This window comes from Lottia gigantea, assembly GCF_000327385.1.
Source record: "Lottia gigantea unplaced genomic scaffold LOTGIsca_35, whole genome shotgun sequence".
Classification (NCBI taxonomy): Eukaryota; Metazoa; Mollusca; class Gastropoda; family Lottiidae; genus Lottia; species Lottia gigantea.
The window spans coordinates 2,316,147-2,342,547 of record NW_008709190.1 but is presented as its reverse complement, the minus strand read 5'-3'; the positions used below and the strand labels follow the sequence as shown (position 1 = coordinate 2,342,547).

General features: G+C 31.5%; 1 protein-coding gene across 1 annotated transcript; it reads right to left on the bottom strand.

Annotated features, from left to right (window-relative positions):
• Positions 1-1,006: 1,006 nt before the first annotated feature.
• Positions 1,007-19,189, bottom strand: LOTGIDRAFT_121066 (hypothetical protein; the record flags this gene model as incomplete). The annotated part of the gene is made up of 6 exons (XM_009058751.1): positions 1,007-1,310; positions 1,468-1,609; positions 2,332-2,450; positions 7,617-7,811; positions 9,431-9,468; positions 18,707-19,189. Coding segments are annotated over 6 exons (1,281 nt in total), but the record flags the coding sequence as incomplete, so codon positions are not given.
• Positions 19,190-26,401: the final 7,212 nt, after the last annotated feature.

The following is a 26,401-nucleotide window of genomic DNA, read 5'->3' as shown; positions in this document are numbered from 1 at the left end:
AAGTTATGAAATGAAATAATACAAAACATGTTCACGAACAACTATACTCTTAAATTATCCTATATACAATATACAAGTTTTCATTCACATAAAAATGCCTTTTCGTCGACTAGAATAAATTAATCACGTTTTTTTAAAATCTCACATGGCATATACATGTACAAAATAAACAGCCTCAATTTGTCACACAAGTACAACCAGAAAACAAAATGGCCGCCAAAACAGAGACAAATATGGGAATAATTATTCACGAGAAAATGACATGAAAATTTATAGGGTTTTTGTCATTGAAAGGAATGCACAGTAAGATTTTTCTACAATTTGTCTAACTACCCGTCTACAATTATACAATAATTTACAATATCTTTTTAAATAATAAACGATTTCATATCTCAATTTTATATAATATTAATACCAAGAGCACATTTCATTTTGAGACAGACTGAACTCTGAAGGCATACAGCCATAACCTTCTCTGGACTTCAAATTATTATATTATGGCATCTTATCAATTTATATTGAGGTTTCTAATGACAGGCTTGAATCGACTGGATATTTCAAGATGGCCGATGAACACGCATTTCGAATTTTCAAATTTGAACTAATCAACATTTAAAGTCTCATTGCACCATAACAACGTCAAAGTTGATAGAGGTAACATTGCACACGGCAAGAAACATAATAAATATAATACATGAAATGTTTTAAGTATGTATACGTCGTTTACCATATAAAGCATATGGAATGTTTGGCATGTAAGACGTTCAGAAAGCACTTCTTAATTCAAAATATAGTCTGTACCACTTTCTACTAGTATACCACTTTTATATACCACTGTCTTTCTGTCTAGTCAAATTATTGCTAGACATGAAATCACTACGCTGCACTTATTAACAACTTTTTTTCACAACCACTTTTCCTTCCGCGAAACCTCAACCATTTGGCAGCCATATTTGAAAATACTCAAATTTAATAACTGTTTTTAATAATATAATTTAATTTTCTATCACTCTCGTCGATTCTCGTCCTTATCTTTTGGTGGTTTATTGTCTAATGGATTATTGCCAGAATTCACTTGAGAGTTTTGATTAGCGGGGTAATTTTTGTCCAATAATTTCAACATTTCGTTCATGTAGTTTTGAACTGCTGTTAGGGCTGCCAACACTGCTGGGGCACCAAAACCGTGAGTAAGAAGACTGAAATGTGTAAGATGTCTCTGTATATTGGGTTCTAAGATTGGTGTAGGGCGAGTATTTCCCAGTGGTGATCTGTCCTGATTTAATAAATCTATCATTTCTTTCAACATCGTCCTAGAAAATAAATAGTTAAAATAAATTTATGATGGACAAAAACGAAATTTAAATTTTTGACACTTCCTTATACTTGATTTATCTTTTAAATTAAAAAAATTATATTTATTTCTTTTTAAAAAAGGGTCATATCAAAGGAATAAAAACCAATGCTTACTTTGTAGCTAGCACCATATTTTTTCGGTTATGTGTATCATTTGGATCACAGTATTGTCTAAGATTATATTCAGCACATTGTCGAGATGGAAACTCAGTTTCACAAATATAACCAAAATCTCGAGCTAACCTGATGGATTCACCTGAAAAAACAAATTGTTTATCATGAAAATATTGTTCACAAAAAAATCAGTGAGCTAAAATCACAATGGCGACCGGAACTTGATTTTTCTAGGCTGCTTGACGTTTTGCCCGACCGATATGGCAGGTCACATTATTTCCGGTTGAAAAACTGCTCCATTGACATTTCATGTGAAATAATTTCCTAATATCGCACGCCAAACTACCTTGTAAACGCCGCCATTTAATGAGAAAATAAATGAAGCGGATGAATACACGGAGTTAGTGAGTGAGAGGGCGTGACTATCGAGTATAGACAGATGCCAGTTTTTACTCTTCAATTCTTGCTCATTTTCTATGTTTATTATTTGTAATGCTACTTGTTAGTTGATGGATTATTGATCTAGCGCAGATTTATCGCCCCATTTCACTGGAAATATTTCAATTATTTTAACTAAGCAGTAAGAAATCCTGACTAAAAACCACTCATATTAAAAATATAGTAAATCTCTTTGGTATGTTCATTGATATAACTGATGGTTAAAATATTTGTCGAGTCGACAGACCCTCAGGCTAACATAATAACAAATCAAAAAGAATAATAACAGCTATCTTATCAACAGTGATCTAACAACTTTGGTTTAGAAAGGGAATTATTGGCTTAAAATTACCACTTCGCGATAAAACTTAATGTTTAAAAAAATTGTTAGTTTTAAGTAGCAAATTAAAACGCGGTGAAACTGACCTTCTACTAACGAAGACAATAATGTAACATTAGCAGCCTTTCGTCTCCCTGCAGGTAAATTCAACCCAATTTTCTCCAGTTTTTCTCGTAGAGATCGACCACCATTTTTAGATTTTGCTCTGCAAGAGAAAGAAAATGAAACAAATAAAATATGGCGAATAAACAAAAGAATAAACATATTACTGAATCTGGATTAATAAAAAAAAACATTAAAATAATTGTCAATATTGCGGTAAATATTTTTGTCAATATTGTCGTCCGTCTGAGCGAATGGCTTGGAACAATACATATTGACTATGGTCAAAAGGAGTGGATTATATTTTCTAATATTTATGAAAAATAAAATCCAGAATGACAAGAGTAAGATTAGCTCAAGACAAAACGTTTTTAAATCTTAGTGTCAACAAGCCACCATCTTGTTTTTCTGAAATATGTTATATTTATTTTGAGCTTATCTTTCAACCAAACACATCTAAACACTTCATTATAATAATCTACATTATTTCTAAGAATAATATTAAAAACACACAATAGAAAATTTTCAAGAAAGATGTGTTATATATTTTTAGAATGAGACATTTTTGCATTACTTTATATTTTTGAAATACTGACATCAATGTCGAAATAAAAAGAATTGAAAATAAATCTTATGATGAAAAATCTGATTTTTTTTTTTTAGAAAACAAAAATTATAACCATAGCAAAGGTTATTCCTTCTATTCAAATTAATAAATAGCAAAAAATGACTTCAAATATTACCGAAAACCAATATTTTGTTTAACGCTGAGAGAAAGTTTTCAAAGGCTGGTACTTTCCCCTTAAAATTCATAACGTTACTTCATGTGTTGTGTTAAATATATTGGAGGCATATGTGTTGTATAAATACATTGTGTATGAATTGTAAATTCATAACATAACTTCACATGTTGTGTAAAATATATTGAAGGCATATATGTGTAGTATAAATACATGTACATTGTAATATAAAGCGTGTCTATGATACTCAAGTGCATATATTTATCAAAATGATACCATCTTTATATAAATTATTCATAGCTAGAAAAGATTGATATTATATGACTTATGTATTCGAGGTACAAATGTGTCATTGTGGCATACAGGTGTACGTTATTTTTGTATATTGAAATACTTAAAAATGATGTGAAAAATGACAGTTCAGCTAACAGCTGGTAAAGATGTCTCTGAACGTTGTCTCGTTATAATTTGAACTAAACTGAAGAAAATGAATGAATACCAAATACGAACTTGTCATTATCGACACGAATTTGTTCCTCCCTAATTTCGTTAATTTCGGGTTAGAATCTGAGATTTACGCTAAGGATTTTCCCCAAGAGTCATTAGTTGAATTAAAGCCCAGCAAGACTTGGTTAAAATCTGCATAATTCCTAGTCGAGTTTTGATCTCCAGCTGTCTCGATTCACACTTTCGATTTGTCAGTGGTTGAAGGAAGTGTTATTTAGGAAATTGATCAATCAGTCAGCCTTATAAACTCTTAAGATGGTAGTCATCAGATCACCTTAAGGCTTTAATACGCTGAGAATGGCTAATTTGCTATGATTACTGCCATCTCATATTGGTTTCACCAGTACTCAACATATGTGGTATAATAGGGGTGGGATAGGGAAAGTCGGTATGCTACAATCTGTCACTAGCTCTCTAACTTTAACCACTTTTTCTTTACCGTTCTTTTAATTGTGTAATCTGATTAAGACTTTCTGGAGTTCCACAGAAAAAATAACAAAGATCGAAAATGAAAATATTCAAAAATTAATTACACTTTGGTTCAAGTATAATCAGATTTTAATGAAATTTGTAATTGTTCATAATTTTCTCTCTTAACTTTACAAACCAAACATACTTGAAGCTCGGATTTCAACAAGACATTTGCCGGCTGGTTTTCTATGAAAAACTTATTCGCGCAGTTGAAAGAAAAAGCTACAAATGGGGTGCTCAGTCATGTATCAAACAGAATAATAGACATTCGGTAGTCGGGTTGTTTGCAAACCACTCTTGAAGTGTAAAGGCGATTTGCACCCCATAAAGAGTATTAACCTCTAGCTTTGTAGACATGTCGTTTAAACAATACAAGAAAATATTCAACACGAGAAAAAATACACTTCATCATGTTTGATTCAATGTCTAATTGGGATCACATCATAGAGCACGAGAAACAACAAAGTAAGGGAAGCTGTTTGAAATAGGGAGTGTTGTGGAGTTGGTGTCTTGAGAATCCCATGTTAACAATGGACAAGATCGTTAAGAGCACAAGTTGGTCATACAATTATGTTACCATGTTTTCCTTCACAGTTAGTGAGTGTTTACTTCCCTCATTGCAACTAACTTCATTTAGAGCTCCAACCGTTTTTTAATATGGAAAGAACGATTAAATAACAAACTGAATTGAACGAGTTTTTCACATTTCTTTGAAAACATGCCATATTCACTTTGAAATAATTATCTGTAGTTCTATAACTTTTTGTTAAGATGCGATTTATTTATGCATTATATATATATTCAACGTGGAATCGAAAATAAGAAGGGATACTTCATGTATGGCCACATAATTTTCATAATATCTTCTTTGCCACAATAACGCTATATATTTTCATTTTTAATTCAAAGTAGGACGTAAAACGTCATTCCTTTTCATCTTGAGAGGGAAAAAAATGTGAATTACAAGGGCAATTTATGTTATCAAAGATGCATTACGATATGTACAAATTGAATCATCTCTTGACAAAATTAGCAAATTATGAAGTATACTTGAACTAGTTTCTAGTGGGTTCGGTTTTTCTTTGATCCTAACCCTCGTTTATGAATTGACGAATGAATTATCAGTACTTTCCACTTACAAGGTGATAGAAATAGGGCTTTTTATGTCTTTCAACGATCTCTGCTCTTTTAAACAACCTCGTAGTCATGGTAATATTGGCTATCGTTTTTTTTTTCTTAACTACTCTATACGTGAAAGTTGAAATACATGTAGACATGCTAACTTGAAATAAAACGTGGTTAAATGAGGTGGAGAAAAATAAATTGATTATCACATTGAGTTATGTTCTTAAATAATTACTTTTAATTAGTATTTATCTAATATTGTAAATAGCAATTATAACATTATCGTTAGTCATTATCATTTATGGTATATCACATTATCACATATAGATAATTACGTAATAATTTTATATTTCAAATATAGATGTACGTATGAATGAAACTCAATTTTTATAAATTTGTAAAAAATAAAATGCTTTTATACGTTAAGTTTTTAATCATTAGAATTTCATCATATACGATGTATTGATTATTGAATATATATATTTCTGTATTTATTATAAAAGTGATTGTAATATAATATAGACAGAGAATATATAGAAAATTATCAAAAACAAATGGCGGTCGATACTTATTACGTCAATAAACACGGTAGTGGTAATATGGCGAGCAATAAGAAAACTCTAGTGTTTACACACTAAATACTTCACTCTATAAAGTTAGTCAATGTAATCAATAAGTATTTTGCTAAGACTTTCAAATACATGTAACAGTTCTTATTTATTTTCTTAAAAACTTAACACTGAGATAGTTGTTCTCTTGTGACTATTTTAAGACAAGTGTATTTTATTGTATTTCTTTTAATTGTTACGTTTTGTTTTCATATCTACTGAAATAGTTCTTAGAGATTTTATATTTAACTTATAATCTTGGAAATATATTTAACTTATAATCTTGGAAATATATTTAACTTATATTCTTGGAAATATATTTGGCATATATTCTTGGAAATATATTTAACTTATATTCTTGAAAATATATTTAATTTAACTTATATTCTTGGAAATATATTTAACTTATAATCTTTGAAATATACTTAACTTATAATCTTGGAAATATTTAACTTATAATCTTGGAAATATATTTAACTTAATATCTTTATCATAATTTCGTCTCGATGATGTGTTTTAACACATAAATGGCGATACTAGTAAACAAATAAATAATAAATCAGCTATTTCTATGGTAACTTTATGTTGTTTTATCCACGTGTAACTCATATTAAATTCTGGTGTCAGTGCACAGAGCTGTCGACAATAAATTATCCGCTACATTTGCATACAGATTTATGGGCTTCGTCGCTAGTTCATAAATATCACATTTGTGAGTTTTAATAGAGAATTTATATGGGTTTTGAGAGTTTTATGAATGCACTCCCCACCACTCCCCTTCAATACAATCAAAATCTGTGAAATGACCCTTATACAGAAAAGTAAACGGTATTTTATAATAAACCACTCTACATTCTGCTTTGAATACATTTACAAGGGCGTTCACTCACCAGCCAAAATGGTAGTAAAAAGAACATATTATTTTCATGTAAAGTTGAAAATTACAGTTGATGAATTTGGTCTTTATGAAAAAACACTTCTGAGAAGTTTTGTATGAAAAGCGTGTGCTACTTGTTATTCTACCGTGAAAGAGATCAGAAGGAAATAGCGAGACTAAAGCCACAAAGGTAAAAATTGTTGAGAGACGCATAGAGACAAGTGCTTAGTTGAAGAGCACCCCAGGAGTCTATAGACACCATGTTATATAGGCTTGGATTGATTACAAGGATTCAGTGGACGTTTAGCCAAGATATTGAATGGATGAACAGCTATCATCAGTCTCATTATATTGTCCAACTGAGCGTGAAATGAAGAAGGAAAATGGACGTCTAGCATGGGAGGTCAGCTGAATAATATGGGAAGAAAATGTTTTTGTGAAAAAAGATTTTGATACGATCTATTCTCTATTTGAAATCTGTCAGTTAGATATTTAAAGGTTAATTATTCGCTTTTTATGGGCATCATGTTGAAAAAACTATAGTTTCTATATCGATGGATATTTTGCTTATTATCTCAAACAAAAAATTAATATTGAATTTAAATGAATATTTTTAGATGCTGTCAATTATGTATCAAAATATTTTGTATTGCTTGAAAAGATAAGATGGACTTGTTACAACAAAAGAACTAGTATTCTGAAATCGTTCAGAATGTTTTTTTAAATATAAAATTTCAAAACGTGTTTTATAAGTGTATATAAATATAAGAAAAAAGTAATTATATTTATATATTTTGTATGAATATATGATATGTTATTCTGTTTGATGGGAGAAATGAACTGATAAAGATTGATCATCATTAGACGTGTTGGTTAATTACAATCTATCATTAGATTCCACAAATACATACATAAATAATACAAGTAATATTACTACATACCTTCTTAACACGCCACCAAGTAGTGAGGCATTGAGACACTCAGGGGGAGACAATCGTCTTTGTACTTCAGCAACTGTGACTTTATATTTGGAGGTTGAGCTGAGTAGGGATAATCGACCAGGAACAGAGCAGAAGACATCGGTTGGAGCTGTAACGCCAGATATAACCAAATCTTTATTGTGTTCATTTTTTGGTCTTATCCCAGCTACAACAAAATAAAAATCCAGTCTTTCTATCAACACGGCGCAAAATTTTGAATTTCGAAAATTTAAAAAGAAACCAAAAAATAGGTAGAAAAAAAATACCAAATGACGCACGAAAAAACCACCAAATTATCATTCGAATTTAAAAAATAATTAAATAAAATATAAAAACCAAAATAAACACCCAATTATGTAAAATAAAAAATATTCACGATACGATATATATACATTAAGCAGGATAATGCAGGGATAAGGTAAGGGTGGTATAAATAAAGCTATTTTCTATTATATCACAATTCTAAAAATTATGTTTTCTACTTAATAAAATTCTATAATTCTTTCAAATTATAAATGTCTATTCACAACTAAACACAAGTATTTTGCCTCAAGACATTTTTTTTTCTTTGATAAGAAATTTCTAAAACAGATTAACATCTGTTGACTTAAAATTTTCAAAGAAAATATCGCATTAAGTTTTAAAATAGTAGACTGGTTTTATTTTTGTTGTATTGGAATTAAGAACATTGTTCAATATTCAAATCAAATGCAATAGATTAGTAGGTGTTAATAAAGCGTGTAATTTCAATTCAAAGGTGCAATAAAGGAAAAGAATAAGGACAAATTATTCAAATTATTAGTAAAAAAAAAATCAAACGATAATGCAAAAATGACAAATGTTGAAAAGGCAGGTGGATAAGAAAGGGGGAAAAATTGCAAGGTAATTATATTGCAACATACTAATTAAATACATATCAAATGTTCTAAATTAGGACTCGAGTAAATGACAAATAATCTTCACTAATTTCTACAATGAGCTATCTTGAAGTTTCATTTAGCCTTTAATAGGTGTCTTGTATTGTTTAAGATTTGTTGTTAAGACCAACAAGCGACCTTGTCAACAGATAAATTGTTGACCTTACAACAAAGACGCTGCAGGCATAATTTCATATTGCTCTTCAAACTACATGTAGTTAAATTTACTCTTACTCTTATTAGCTATAGAATACCTGAATTCCCTTTTTAATTTTCAATATATCTGAAATTAGGTTGGAGTTGAGATGAAATTTAGAGTAAAGTTGAAACCCAGCTTGATATCCTAGAAAACCGATTTATAAATTCAAAGTGGCAAAGTATTTTATAGAAATAAAGAATGTTAAATGAAATCACTGGAGATTTTTTTTTCTTCTTCGTCATTAGTCGTCTAATTTTACCCGCCATATTTTACACGCTTTTATCACATCATATGGACTAAGCGAGAAGAAAATTACTCTTGACACTACGGGAGTCTTTTGATCTGAATATTCTTTGCTTCTAATCGATTCTTTCCATGGACTCTCCAACATGTGAATATGATGTAAAAATTGGATTTGTCTAGCGCCAAAACCGTCATGACCTTACCAAGAGAAGGCCAATATCGGGTGTATAATGAAGTAAAAAAGCAACGCGAGTATCTCACGAAACTGATTTAATGATAGAGCGAACAAAAAGGAAAACAATGCGTCCATCTTGTCACGGCTTAAAGTAGATTGTCAAATAACAAGTTGGTATAAATAGGATGGAGAGTGAAGGATGCTTGTCCACAACATTGAAAACATGATAAGAAGCTTGAACAACATGCTGGTTTTCTTTATTACGCTGTTCATCAATAACTCATCATGGATTTAGTTATTTATCTATCAAATACCAACCAACGATTCGCTTCAACTGCTAGGACAAATAATACGACATAAACACCAATATGTTTGACTGATATTTTGATGGATGATTTGTACTTCCTATCACCAACTCCCTCCTTAATATCCCACTTCATGTCTTCTTATGATTAATTACTTTACTTTGACTGATTACATTTTTACTTTCATTTTTCGATTTTGATCACAACTTTCACTTTATTTACAAAGGTGTTTGAAAATAAAGAGTGGTAATTGAAAGACCTTGCTTAATTATTGTTTAGCTGAACACGTCTGACTCAGATACACCATCGAAGCATGTGTTCAATATGCTATCTAATATTTTATCGAGAAAAATGTATGCACAATTAACTTTTCTGTCCTTAGTCTTTGATCACGACAAGCAAGCAAGATGTCTTTCTAAAAATATGAAAGGGTTCTTGTACTAGAGAATTTATAACCTCCCCTCTTATTCAAGTAGACAAGTCAATATTTGCAGCAAACTTTCTTAATTTGTAGGATAAACAGAGATTGGGACATCGGCAGCTAATAGTTATTGTTACAAGTAATACATGTAAACATAATTCAATAAGCAATGTTTGGACCTGAAATTTGGAAGCTGGTACGAAATGTGACTATTGGTGAGAACTTTAATGGTTAAGCGTGGAGTGCCAAGTCTAAACCCGATTTACAATAACACAGATAGTTGAAAGTCAACTTAGTTTTTAGATTAAATAACTACCGTGCGTGATCAATGAATACGCATTTAGTGCTCTATCATAACAGCTCTAACTTTCTTAGAATAATAGATACATTTTCTAAAAGAGTTCGTTGATATATTGTATAAACAATAAAGGGCATAGAAGTCGCCCCTGTCTCATAATTACCAATATTTTAGATTTTGGGATTTGAATTATTTCAAAGGAAAGTTGTGTGCATTTCAAATATTAATTCTTTTAGGCGATATTTTATATATGGTGTTCAGTAAACCCCAACCAATTTGAAAGATCATCCCAAACGATATATTTTTTTAAATATCAATCAATACTAAATGAAACTTCAAAAAGCTTAAACACAATGCATAAAATGCAGGCATGCGACAAAAAGTAAAGAGAAAACATGCAGTAAGAAAAAAGAATGAAAAATGGATTCCTTTTCAAATGCTCGGAAATTTTTTTCTTTTTTTTTTTTTTTTAGCTTTTAGAAGAAGAATCATAGGAAGCCATTTTTCACTTCTGAAATTAATTGAACATACCTTTTCTGATGACTGAATTTTGTTCATTACCAGTTATATAATGTGATGTATCTTCTATATTAACCTGAAATAAAATTCAAAAATTATTAAGATATGTTTTGAGAAAAAACCGCTTTTGTACTTTACTATACACAAAAACTTTTTAAATGCTAAATAATGCTGGTATAAATTTCCCAGACAGATATTTTAAAGTAACTTTATTAGATGTTAAGACAATTGCTAAGTAAATATAGATATGAATAGTGATTCTACGTCATAAATATTGATTGAATACTCTATAATAAAAAGCGGAGTATTAAAATAGAGTGAAGGAGACCATCGTGCTACACTGTATCAAAGGCTTTAGTAATTTCTATCAAATCAATAATGTAAACAAGAAGAATGTTTATCCTTCCGCTTAGTGCCCTGACTACAGGTGATTCATACATATAACCTGGATATTTCACTTTTCTAGATGTTCATCTTATTTTATATTCCTATACACTATATTTAATATTTTAATTTACAAGGGGAGGCAATCCATTCCAGTCATTTACGTAAACATTTTAAAATAAAAATTGTTTACGTATTTCAAGGGCGAATACGAATTACAAATCACCTTGCAACCAATTACAAAGAAAAATTGCATTATAAAACGTTATGTATGTGTGCCAATTATATTTAAATGTGTAGGCTCGGTCTTGGATTAGAGCAGTCGTTATTTTTGAATATAAAGGATACAAATTCACAATTTTGTCCTATTTTGTATTATCTTTAACAATTCTATTATTGATAAAAATTGATAAATAGGATGAATCAACATCGATTATATGAATGAGATAATAATGTTCTAACCTGGTATAACTATTAAACAGAACAAGATGAAGAGAAATTATTTTCAGTGAATAACGCGAGTTGAATTGGTGAAAAAACCGCTGAAGATCAAAGACTGATATTATCTCGTTTAGTGACAGGACAAAGAAAAGATGAAAGAATGCGACTGCCATGTATGTTGTAGTTAATAAATCAGATATAGGTATATTATACAGGTGTTTTTCTTACTTATCTTTTTATATAGGTGTAATTCTCTGAAAACATTTAGAATCTGAATATTTCGGTTCGAAATAATACCTGAATATTTTGAAATGATGTGATATTTTTTTGTGAAAAATTTCGAATCCTACTGAATATTCTGGATTTTTTTTTCGCGTTCCAACCCAATCTTCCTGAAACAGTTTCCATGACTGATGATTTTCCAAGCCACTATGTGAAGATCTGAATATGTTAATAATTAATTTTAATGTCTTTTGTTAGAATGAATTCAATAACCTATACGGTGGTTAACAATTTACTGTTCTGGAAATCCATTCAGGATAAAACATTTCAAAAACATAGACAAGAACAAATAATCAGCAACAACAGCTATTCAGGGCATATAAAATTATATAGAAAAGTAGAGATATTTGTAAGGCGAAAATGTTATCTTTCAATTTGGAAAGTAAAAAAACGTCTTTAATAAAACTCAGCATGAATTTATGAATGAAAATACTTTCTTATTTACATGATAAATAAATATTATCCCTTACCTTATCTTATATATTATTTTAAATTATATTGACACGGTTATGAAAAGCTTGGTACAAAACAAATTCTCTATCTTTATCGTAGCCTGTTATAAGGTCGCCCTAGTCTAATGTTCAACGAGGCAAGAAAGGTGAAACAAATTTGTCGAGGGGAAAAGTCTGAATAGACGCTACGTTCATTGCCATTCATCTTCTATATCGCTTATTTACTTATCTCTCTCGTTTATCTACTTCACATTTTATATAACATCATTTCTTAAAGTTAGGCACCTTAATTCAACTTTTATTCACTTTAATTTTCATCATTTTTCAATTGAAAGGGTGGTTGTAAAAATAGACTATAAGAAAACAGTGATTTTCAACCATAATATTACTTTCTTTGTTACTCTACCTTTATTAATTTAATCGTGAAAATATTCATCGTTTTAGCTAGGCCATGCTTCTCATGGAATTGTTGCTTACTTTCAAAACTACGCTATACAATGAAACCGTAATATAAGTAAACATAGGAACGAAAGAGCGATGGTGGTTGCTACAAAGTCCTTTCATTAAATGATAACAGCGACTGAACTGGCAGGATGTGTGCTAGAATAACCTTTCTCCCTTTCCTATTTTCAACGTCGCACTCACTAACAGCTTTACATTACTCGCTCATTTTACACGACAAATAGATTAACAAATTTCACTCTGAGATGGCGGAAACAAACAGTGCAGCTCAAAATATGTGTAAGTGAATTTGGAAAGAAAAAGACAAGTTCATATCCTGTCAAGCAAACCGTATCAAACGTCTAATGAAGTTATACACGTTCTAATTGGACTTTTTTGCCGCCATGATGATTTATAAATTTATCAAAAATTCATTCTCGTTGTCCTATTGTTATGATTTTCTCATTATGTCTCGGTTTTGTGAATCTTAATGGCTTCCGTATGCAGAAATCACTTCCTACGAAATAATAACCAAAATATGAATTATTACATTTGACTATTTGTATTTGGATTCAATTATGAATATTTATATTTGATATACAAAAAAGATAAAACTAAATGCCCCATATTAAATGTAAATTTGGAAAGATGTGCACTAAATATAAATATATTCAATATAAATATCTGATACTAAATATAAATATATCAAATATAAATATCTGATACTAAATGTAAATATATCAAATATAAATATCACATACTAAATGTAAATATATCAAATATAATATTTAATCACTGATTTAGATTGGAAATGATATTGTAAACAGACATAATAAACCGTTGGTGCTTAATTTCCTAGCATCAAAGATAACATTTCATGATTTTTACTCATGATAAATGAATGAAGTGCGATTCATCGATTTTCTGTCTCGTCCTTTCTGATTGACAGACATATGCTCAATTTACACGCCATAATAATATCTTTGTTAAATTTCCAGCCATTATCCATTTATATTATTATTATTCTCTTCAATAGTGTTGCATTAAGTGAGCATTTTATTTCTTTTATATTGGCTATATTTATCCTTATTGATACTTATTTCATACATAAATAATTATTATATTTCATTTCGACTACTTTAGTTTATTAATAACGCAAAATAATGATAATAATTTTTATTGCTAGATGCAGTCTGAATAACAGTTCTTAATTCAAAAGTAAAAATCTCCCAAATCCTTATTGAATATAAGAGCATTACAACTTAAGAGATCAATGTTTTGCTATGTACTTACTATAAAGTGTTTTAAATTTATTATTCTGTTTGAAATTTTCAAGTAATTCCTAATAGTATTTGTCGTTACATAACGTAATACGTTAATACGAATTATAAGCTTTATCCTTCATTACAACTCTATGTGAATATTAGGATGGGTATCATAAGCCGTTCGTCCGATTAATATCATTAACTTTTATTAATGAACATTCGATTACAAAATGGTTCCTTTAACATCTTGCAAATAAAAAAAGCTATTGAAATTTATGTTTTGTTACTGTGGAACTGTTAAAAGCAAACCTTTGCCAAAAGGGATACATAAGAATTATTGTAGTTCAAAATTAACGTATACAAAAACTACAGGAAATAATCCCGTTAAAGATGTATCATAGCGTTCACACAGTGTGATATTCTATTAAATTAATTTACTATGGAACTACAAGCAGACCGCTGATAATTATATCATAGTCTTGGTAGACCATTAACATGTAACCAACTCTTATTTAATTATACAAGCAATACCATACACTATTACGTTAACATTATTCTAGCAAATTAGCCAACTACCTGCTTGTTCAAGCCGCTAAAGATCTTGTTTGGGCTGACTTAATTCCCTTCAATTAGTTTGACAACTCCTCTCTAAGCTGAGACTTATATCACCTATTTCTAGACTAATGTTTCAATACAACAATAGGTGGGCCTAACCCGCCTTACTCTCCCAAATATCATGTAATCTAAGACGCTAAGACGTTGCTATTCTTCTCTCATAAAAATTTTATCACACCGTCTCTAAAAACTACCCTCTCTTTTACTAATTACTCAATTCGCAACAAGATCAAAGGCATTTAATGACAATACGTCACTGCAGGAATACCTAACGTTTATACTTGACGCCGTATGAGGTTCTTCTCAGCCCGTAACCTCATTCACCCACTATTTCTTCCCCGTACATCATGGTGCGAATTTTCACGGTAGAGATTTCCACTCTCGCCTCTAGATCAATGTTCAATGGGTTGTAGCGTCAATTAAATACCTGCCTGTGTTATATAGTGTGTTGACAATTGACTTCCCATGGCGAGAATCATTAGAGTAGCACACATTTGATAAAAATACAAACAAATACACAAAGTTTTTCACAACAGGGAGTAGTTTCACTACATTGAGACCCTTACCTTGAAACAAACCCGATAGAGGTTTCGGGTCAAGAGAAAATTACAGATTACTGAAATTTCGGCGCTTTATATCTTCCAGAAATGCACGTGGTTATATTTGAGAAGAAATGGTTATTGTTCTGTATTTAGTTCCGTCAATTGGGAGGCCCTGAGAATCCTTATGCACTAAATAAAGACGTCCAACTAGGTCGAAAGCTTGAGTCAGATGTCATTCTATTCATCTGAAAGGTGCTTATTTAGCAGGAAGTTGGCCAACTTGCGTCAGTTAATAGTAACCTCTGTTGACAATTAAACCACCATTAGGTTCTTACCCTGGACACGTTAATGAAGAAAATCCCAAGTCCTGTCAAACGCCGAGACTTAATTGTTAGTATTTTGCCCTGATTGAGTTTGTGTGTTGAATGAAGAAGAAAAAGTAATTTAAATCCTGGCCAGACAATATGTTGTTTAAAGTAAAGAAAAAAGATCAGTCTATTGCTACAGAAGGTTTCAGTCTAACTGTCTTATATTAAATCGATTTCAACTGTCCCCAGAGGCAAGGTTTACTTGATACCCTTTACAACATCTTTATACTAGAATATAAGTCAGTTAGTTTTTCTTCGTTCCGGAGTGAACAATTCTTTAATAATTCATTGTCAATAAAAATATAAAAATGGCAATTTGATATAGTCATCTCCGTAACTTGGCCTTAATGACTCTTCACAAGGGAGGCTCATTTTGTGCTGGATCGGTTATAATGGCGTCATATCGGCGAAATTTCAAACAATTTTGACAGACGTTAAAAGCAGATAAGAAAATTGACGAAATCTTTTAACCTGTCAGTTAGATAAAAGTAGTATTCTACTAGTGCCAGGCTAATATGACGTCATAGTGCCAATATATGATGTAAGTTGAAAGATTAAAGTAAGTAATGAAAGCTATGACGCGTGCAAACAGAGTAATATTTGTATATATTTATACCCAGTGTTTGTTGTAAGAGATGGCACCACTTTTGATTCGACGGTGACGTTAACAAGGCATTGCGTGACGGTGACGTCAAAATTAAAATGGGGTGTTATTACAGACTCGAAGAAAAATAAACTTGATATCTCAGTCACGTGTTATAAATAAGATAATGGTGTCATCAAAGGATATCATTCTGTCATCTTATTTGAATAATGGCGACCAGAGAAATGGGAAGCTAAATTAATTTAGTAAAAGTGACGGCAAATTGACTAGTAAAAGGTTAAGAACGTCGTGGAGGGTAGAGTTAAATGATGGTCCCTAATGATTTTAGTGGTCATCTCATCTTCTTATCAAAACAATATTAGTGCCACTACAGTCTGCTACTCTACCACCTTTTTCTTTTAAGTGTTGTTTGGTTATGTCACTCAAGCAAAATGTTCCTTCCAGTGAAAATCGCTTTCCATATTCCGAAAAGGTTTTAAAATATTTTGCTTGCATTGACTTTTGTGATGATTTTAAATTTCAAATTAAATATTTGCCAAATGAAATTTTCTAAATTTTAGATCCAGTCGAGAAGAAAATATCCTTAAACAATGTGACGCAATGAAAAGTCATTTGATAATACATCATGACAAGAAAGGAAATTATATTTAGACTTAAGTCGTTCTCATGACCTTCTGTTGACTTGTAGGTAGAAAATAGTAAATATACTGGGATGAATTATGTAGTACATATAATTTCTGAACTGTAGAAACCAGTAAATGTACTATGGTGAATTATGTAGTAGGTTCTACCCCAATCAACTCGTATTCTAGTCTTTGTTTAAATCTAGAAATAATATCATAGATTGTAGAAACCTCTAGACGGAAAATTACCCAGTCAACGAAGTCATTAACATTGGAAATATTGGCTAAATCTAACGCGAAGGAAATAATCATATAGAATTCCTTTGGAGTTGAAAATAAGGACAAATTGGGAAGCAGTTCGCTCTAATATTCTGCAAACAAATGCCTTTGTCTGTTCTCTTCAAGTATCTTGAAAAACGTCAATATTAAGACTCGATCAATTCTGGTGGCGAGATTTGTTCACATCAAACGTACAAATGAGTTGCGAGTTGAAAACCAAAGATTTAAAAGCGAGTTTTATCGTTGACTGGGGACTGCACTGTGGTCATTATAGATAAAGTTAAACAAGACAGTGGTTTACATTTCATATTAGTTTACAGTCTGTTTACAAGTCCCTTGATACTTATACAATTTACAATCTACTTTTCATGCAATTAAACTCTCATTATTTCAACACAGTTTTAATTGTTTCACATGCTCAAATAAATAATTTCATTACTTGTCGTTTTTGATCAATTTAGCAAAGGTACATTTTTTTTCTTTTTGAAATATTTTCACGGCACATCTTTTTTTTCTTCTAAGGTGTCTCAATACCGTTTTGTATTGTATTATAAATTCACAATGCAAATTAAATTAATTTTTTGTCAAATTTATTTAATTAACTAATTAGAATCTAAATTAAAATTTTTGGTCTGGTAAAATTTCTGAAGTTTGCATGTTACATCGAAATGATTAGAAAAATGATTTCCCTGTTTTTTTGCGTCACGACAACCTAGGCTTTGATCAACTATCAATATGATCAGATAATTATTTATTTAAAATGTCTGTCTAGGTAAAAAACTATTGTGTGAATCTCATTGAGTGTTATTTGGTGCATATTATTTTATAGTAACTTAATAAATATTTCAGTACACTGTATACCGGTAGTTGTGGGCCGAATTCAAAGAAAAACACTCCACCGAGGTGATGAATTGAGAAGATTTCTACTTAGTTTTATTGTTTAAATTCCTAGATTTTAGATATAGATTTCAATGAAGTGTGCTTTACTTGTGATATCTTAATGAGAAAGATGAATCTTTTTAACCAATTCACAACAAATTATCGACATGTATAAGGGTGTTTTGATTTGCCTGATAAGGCCCCTTTAAAATTTGTCTAATGGTCGCTAAATAACAAACTATCACCTTAGAATTAGTCGTCAAACCTTTTGAATGAATATTGAAGATCAGCCTACACCTGACACCGATGTTCACTTTCAATCTTATTTCAACAAAAGCTTTGTACTTTGATGGAAAATTTAATGTTCATTATTTTAAAATATTGCCTTAAAATATAACACACAAATTTATTCTTCCTTATTCAATGTTTTTGTTGTACTTCAGTTACAGTACAGACAACCATTGAATTTGCAAAATAGGATTTTTGCTATTTGAATATAAAAAAAAAAACAGTACTATTTGAGATCATTTTTTTTTCTATTTGGTGAAAAACAAAGTAGTATCTGAGTTTATTTTTCTTGCAATCTAACTGCCATTGTTTGGTTACTTATTTATTCAAAAATGGCAACCTAACTGGTATGGTATTGTTTGGATACTTTTCAATTTAAAAAAGGCAACGAAATTTGAGTTTATTTTTGCCATTCGAAGTGATAACCTAAGTAATCTTTTATGTTATTACTGGAATTTGCTTTTTGATATAGTTCTGTTCCTTGTTTTTTTGTAATCTAAAAATAACTTACCTGACTTCCGTCGTCAATAGAAGAAAGTGGATTGCCATGATGTAAACCTAATAGGGATGGATCCTGTTCTAGTGTTAATCCAGGATGGCCACCATGCATGAACACTTCCGGTCTACGTACGCCACCATAATCTGTTCTTCTGGAATCATACATTCCTGGGAATCCATGATGCATGTTGTGAAGGTCATCTCGATGGCGTAAAACATTTCTATCAGTACTATGAAGTTGATTATAGTGATGTTGAGGTTGTTGAAAACTGTTTAAATGAGCATAAGGATCAGCATTAACTGAGGGATGAAATTCTACCGGTTGTTGGGAGGGTATGTAGGGTGGGGGGAAATAAGGCGGTTGGAAGTCTGTGTTAGGTGTATGGGAGAGACGGGGTGCCGTTGAAAATGACCCTGATGTAGAACTGACCAACTGTCCCAAACCACTTTGACTGCAGACCAGGTCGGATCTCCGATCCTGAAAAATATAAAAATAATATAATTTAGTAAAAAGTGATAAATACAAAAATTTTAAATTTAGCAGACAATAAAAGAAATTGAACCATCAATAATTTATTTCCATCATAACTAATTAGAAATAACATATAAAAACTTCAAAGTTTGAGGGAAAATTGTAAAGAAATTATTGAACTTTTCTTTCTTTTGTTACTTTAAAAATACACGAAACAGTCTGTCGATAAAATTGTAGGTTTCAAAGTACTTTCGATTCGTCAAAAATTTCTGAAATCTTTCACAAAAAAATTATTTTCAAAGGATATTCCTATTTTTTTTTACTAGAAAGATTCGTTATCAGAATTCGATCAAGACCAAATGTCAATATATGACATATCAGGCTAAGAAAGTAATGATTTTCAGACAAAATCGGTAACCTAATCATGAATGAAACCAACAAACCTTCCTTCATGATTACTGGTAATATTAAAAACCATAGAAATCCTATTAGATTAAAGCTCAAAAATCTCAAAAAACCTCATAAATCTCTCCATGTTTCTCGGAACATTACAAGTGAAAAGAATGTAGAATAAAGAGTAGAACAAGTCTTCTATATAGGCTACTGTCAGTCGATTATAGTGCAATATTCAAATGCCTTAAAGGCATCTTTTACACGACTCGACGACCAAGTCTCCAATTCTCATCTATGGTTGCACTTAATATTTGGAAAACATACATACAACAATTCATATTATTTAGAAAAGTAGAGTAAGCGCGTCTTTACCAATCTTCACTTAGCCCCGAGCCATTTTCATATTCATATACTACCTTTGAAGTTCTTGAAGCAAACAATAGAATACATGCTTGATAAATCTAATACAAATTTGAGGTCTCCAGCTTTTTTGTTACGGGGTGAAATTACAGCTGACGAAGAATAAACCATTCATCGTAGAATGAATAAGATGAGATAAATAGAAAGAGAGATAATATTTAAGAGAAAAAAACGTTAATAAGCACCTCTGATTCTATGAGTCCGAAAGCGGATGGCATTTCATCTCCTCGTTTCTCATATGTAGGAGAAAGCCTTTCAAATGCGCTCTCTTTCGACTGAAAATGTGTCGGCTGCAACGTATGTAGTTGATGAGAAGATCCGAGGGTTAGAATTTCAGAAGACATCCCTTGAATAATCATTCACACAGTTTAAACAATAAGCATCCTCTGTAGGGTACAACTGGAGTAAAAGCTAGAATCCTAAGTTAATTTGTAGATATAGTAATGTTGTTTGAACTAGACTAGATATAATGAAAAAAATCCAAATACTGTAAGGAAGACACTGTTAGTTGACTATAAGACGATAGATACACTTGATGAAATAGCTTCAAGATACACCAACTCTTTTAGGTCACACGAAGCCTCGAGGCACTTGAGCAATAATAAACCACGGGGCTTTTTATCTTGATATTTGGGGCTTGGCTTTTTCTACAGTCAGTCGAATAAAAACATCAGAAGTAGGCTGTACTTAGACGAGCTACCGGTACAACGACACTTCTGATTGGCTAAGAAATCTGTGACGCATCAGCAATTCGTCTGAAGTCGAGATAAGCTCCGCCTAGTAAACGACGGGAGTCTATTGTATAGTCATCAAGACAAATGGCGGCGATTAAGAGAGTTTCTCAATTATCTCAATACAATCTTTTGTATATGGTATTTACCTAAAAGCTTTACTCTTCTTCATTCAAGTAAGGTGCAAAACAATTGTGTTACGTTTCAACCATTAAGAATTTATCACTACATTATCCCTAAAGGCTTTTATTTCACGGTGTCGGAGAAAGTTGTGATGTCTAAGCCCTCTTATAGAAATTATAGTCGACAAAAATACTTTCTTAATACATTTCACACACTGTTTTAAATCATAAAATAATTTTTTAACTTAAAATAACATTTTATAGTCACCTTAAAAGACTTTGCCCTTTGCTTAAAGAGATCATTTCATTGTAACTGACCGGTGACACTTGAGAAAAACTTTTCAAAGTTATCATCGCTTTAAATCAAAATACAGACGTGGCGGTGACGTACCATACATAATTGTTTGGAATATTTTCCCATATTTACGACGACGTAAAACCATCAAGGATACCAAATTGCTATTGTTTTGAGCAATTAAAAGCAAATACTAGCCTAATGAATCATAAATTAAGGGGAAATAATAATGTTCCCCATCCCCCCTCCACCCTTGATTCCAATACCATTGATCATCAATCAAAATAAAAAATAATATTCATACACAAAAAATGTTAATCATTTATTTTAATAGGCTAACTATTGATGTTAGTTGTTTTTTGATCTTATCAGCCTAAAATATTTTATTTGATTTTAGTTGAGATGATGGGCGAGAACAAAGAAATTATTTTATTAATGTTCATATTTTTAACGTGATTTCTATCGCGAGTGGCACCAGTCAAAATTAGAATAAAGGAAATACTTTGGACGTTATGCATTACTACATCAACCTGTATGTCGGCGATCCTAGTACGACAGTAAGTATGTCCCTTTTAGGTACGTTTGAGGGGACGCAACGACGCCCAACAATTTGCTATAGTCATTTTGGCACTACGATTAACAATGAAATATATAAATAGAGTGCATTGTTTCATAATTTCTACATATTTGCCCGAAACAATGAACATTTTGATTAAATTTTGATTCTGGATAAGCATAATGAACAAAAATCATCTAATTTTAGCGTCTCGGATTACAGACCACAGGAAATAAGATCTCCACACTTATGTCTGCTTTTTTAAAATCAATTAAATACTATTTTTATCGTGATGTTATTAGATAATTAACAATAAAGTGAAAACTAAATTATATACATTAGATAAGTTGCTTTATATAACATATACAAACATTGCTAGTTGATGTTGTACAACAGAGATATAGTTGTTGGGTGATAGAGCTAATGCTTTTTACGTAACAGAAATATAATGTTATTATTTTCTACCACAACCAAATATATATAGGCTAAATTTTTAACTTACACAAAACGATGTGTAAAAGCTCGTATAATTGGAAAATATAGAGCTAGAAGCTCATTCCGCCATTTTGCAGATATAGCTAGCTAAAACTAGTTGTACTCATATATAGCAATTAGAGCTAGAGCTAACTGTTCCCAAATAACAGAATTTATATAGCTATTTATTTCTTCCTCCACAACAGAAAGCAGTAGAACAGATCAAAGCAATGAGCTATGTAGAGAAAATTGAATTACACAAGGAGTATAATTTTCTGGTGACAGGAGTACATCATAGAGCTAGAGCTAGAGCTAGAGCTAGCTTTGTTGTAACAGGGATATATAAGGCTATATGGGACTGATTGTTTCGAGCAGAATTATGTAAAGCTAGTACCAGTGATTCTTATAAGAAAATATATTAACTTCATCATTCCGTATTTAAAAAAGACATATCATTATGGGGAATATAGGCACAAGCTTTGGGTACATATTTATGGAACCTCGTGTTCTGACGATCCATTATAATATCATACAGAATGCCCATATTATAACCTACCTGTCTTATCCCATATGTCACATCCAGGGAGGGGCATATATATCATAGAAGTAATAGGTAATATTAACCCTTGGAAATTTGTTTTGCACAAGGGCTATATATTATTATCTCTTTCCTCGGTGCTGTACATTTCGTGATATCTTGAAAAAATTATCGAACAGGGTTTTCAAAACAATGCTTAGTATAGCTTTTCATGTACGGAGTGAAAATACTGAAACTTATTTATGGTTAAATAAAGGCAGAAAAGATAGAAATGTCATATATCAAAGCATTTAAAAAAATCGTTATAATTCATCAAGTCAGGTTTGAAACATACTTCTTCCGTATAATTAGAACAATTCGTGAGCTCGCTTTCTATTCAACATAATATATACACAAATACATATGTCAATCATTTCTTATGTTCCTTTTATCGGATATACATATCGTATATCATCAATATATATACAGCTTGGTCTTATATACCATTGCTTTCTTAAAAGACTGACGAATTTCGAACATTAACAAACTTAAGGTAACGCATCGCTTTAAACCTACGTAATTAATTTGAAGTAATTAAAGGCAGTGAGTTGTCTTCAAACAAGTTTTAGAGTTAGAGGCCTGAGAACAAGTCCCATCAGAGACTTGGAGAAAGTGAAGACGATGGCCGTTCGACTCGTTTGTAGCTTGGTAAATGACCCATGGCTGTAACTCAGTTGTAAATTCAAAGAGATTCAACTTCACTTGGTGATCTCCGGGGAAATGGTAAATCAAGTTTACATAATTGATATTCTCCATAGACTAGCAATCTTAATTTTCGCTTTATTCAGAACATGTTCTTCCATTCTTGTAATTTCTTTTTCTACTATGTATTGGACATATGTCCCTAACTCGATTTCTATTGGAACAGGGGATGGGGTTGTAAGCTGGCATGTTTAAAAGCTTGGTAAACATTGTTACATATTCTCTGATGGTTGAGCTTCTAGCGTTTCAACTTTTTCAGAAATTGAAAAAAAAACCTCAATGTTGTGCGATTTATGTTGCCAAGTTTGAGCATTGCATTCGAATATGACACGGTGCAAGTATATGAAAAGTTGTATTTTTTGCAGTGCGCAAAGAGTCATATTTTACCGAGACAGTGGCAGTGTACTCTCTTTTTTCCAGCTGTCTGGGGATCTCGAACATGCAAAACCTGTAACAAATGGAGCTTCGGTTTATAGTTCTATCAGAATGACAGGCCGCTTCAAGCATGGCAGTCCTTCCAACTTGCATCAGAACGTATTATCGAGGAGCTTAACTGGTTTTTCATAGCTTATAATTATAGATACCTTCTAAATATTCCCTTACACGTATTCAAAGTCACTTCAGAACATTGACATTAAAATACTTCTCAAGTCAGTTTAAAAAAATAATAAGGCGTGATGATTTGACCCAATTTGACTATTTTTACAGGTGTAGTTTCCAATATTTTCTTTTCAGTGTCCCAATATTTTTCGAATAAGTGTATAAAGCACCAACTCGTAACGACTTGGCTTTTGCCTAAGTCAGAATTCGTGATGTATATTATTAAAGTTAATTGAAAGGACATTTCCGATGAATTTAGCGCAAAGTTGGTGCTACTTGCAATTGTCAACCTTCCTTGATACTAAGGGGACTTCTTGCTAGCACCTGCAAACTTCGTAAAAAATCAATACTGATAGCAAGATTGGCTGTATTGCACCCAAAGAAATGTAAAATCTTATATCCATTGCTAAGGAATAGAAATATTGTAGTGCCGCTATGAGGGTCTGTAGCCATCTCATAATCACAAGGGATGAATGAAAAGGCCAACGAACCTAACAAAAAAACGGACTGTCTCCAATTTTTCTCATAGAAACTGCTTCTCAATGAAGTTTTTTTTACAATTCACATCCAAACTTCTTAATAGAAGGGTGTATTTAGAAGTTCTTGAAAGTATAGCTAATTGATATTATCATTCTATGAGTTAACCTTGTCGTACAAATATATCTTGCATGGCTTCTATTGATTTCTAGAAAAAAAAGTTAGAAGGTTTCTAAATTCTCGACTAAGGATGTTGTAGAAGTGTGTATCGAGTTGTTAGCCAAGTATTAAAACCAGTAGAATCGGTCTAATTAGTCAACTATTAAAGTATGGTCAATGAGATAGAGAAGATCCGTTTATCGCGACTCGTCATCTGATGCTCACACTCTGGAATCATCTCAATTTTCTCCCAGATGATTGATCATGTACGAGTATCAGATCAACGTTATGATTATCATTTTATCTCTTGATTTGAAAGATTTTGAAGAGAATCTCAATTCCTAATTGAAAATTGATGCAAGATTATTCGTACTTTTTCAGATACAAGTATGTCTAAATAGCATATTACTATATACTCAATAGTGTAGAAAATTGGCATTTTGTTATGTGTGCTACATTTTTAATATGTTTTGAACCATGTGCAATATTTTTTTTTAAATATAGCACCAATATTTTTTTTTATCATCGAAGAGGTCGTAGAAGAGGCCGGGGACGTTAGCTAAGGAAGAAAATAACTGGGTACCAGCGACTAAATTAAGACATCTGGTAAAGGACGGTACGGTAACCAACGTTACAATCAAAGAGTTTAGATCATTTGTTTTTGTTACAAGGAACTTTGGAAGATGAATAATATTATTAAACATTTTCTTATGGGGGCGTGTTTTCATTGAATAACTTAAATATTCTCTGAGAAATTGAGCCCAACAGAATGAACGTTTTACAGAAGCAACGTTAATTGGTGGACGCCTTTCCCTCAACGATTGCATTACAGTCTGTAATAACATGGTCAATCAAAGTCCAGTGAAAACATTCTTTAATTGAATTTTCCAATAAGGAAAAGTATACCATTCAAAACATGAGTTTAATGATTTTGTTAGTAATGTTTTAGTATTTGCCACGAGTAATCTGTAATCAGAAATCACACCCAATCTGGACACACTTTTTATTTTTGGAGTAGAGTTTTTAATGTTTACACTGTGAACAAATATTAATCAAACTTTTAATCAAATTGGTCATTCGATATGCTACGTAATCAACATAATGTTTTTACAGCATTTCATGAATGAAATTTGTATATGAGGTCATCAACTGGACATTGTCTAGTGGTCAACTATATGTCATGTCATATCATGTCTGGTCAGTCGAAATGAACAACAGAAGTATATAGCTTGATCAATATACCATGAACCATACTGGTCAGTAATGTTTTGTTTTCAAGCATTCAATAAGATTGCTAAATTGAAGTGTTTAAATAAAAGTAATTTGATTCGCGGAGTGGTTATTAAAGAGTCGACGTCATCGACACTCTTGCCTAGTATTGTTAACTAATGTAGTGGAGCGAATTATCCAGAGCACTACTCGTCGTCTCCGAGTCATAATTAGTAGGGATATAAACCTATTAAAATTACATCTCCCAATTTTTATCTACTAGTCATTATAACTTTACTTGCTGCTGCAGGCTAAGATCAAAACTCTTCTAAGGTGTTGACATAAACAAACTTAGCTTCGATTTTATAATTGGAGTCTCGACTCCAGAAATTCAGAAGTTAAATTGGTCTGGGATTCGAAGCGAATCAATTTAAGTGTCAAAAGTCATTAAATTAATTGGTAAAATAGATCGGAGGAACGGTTACAGTATGGCTTATTAGTGGACGTATCCTACCCCATAT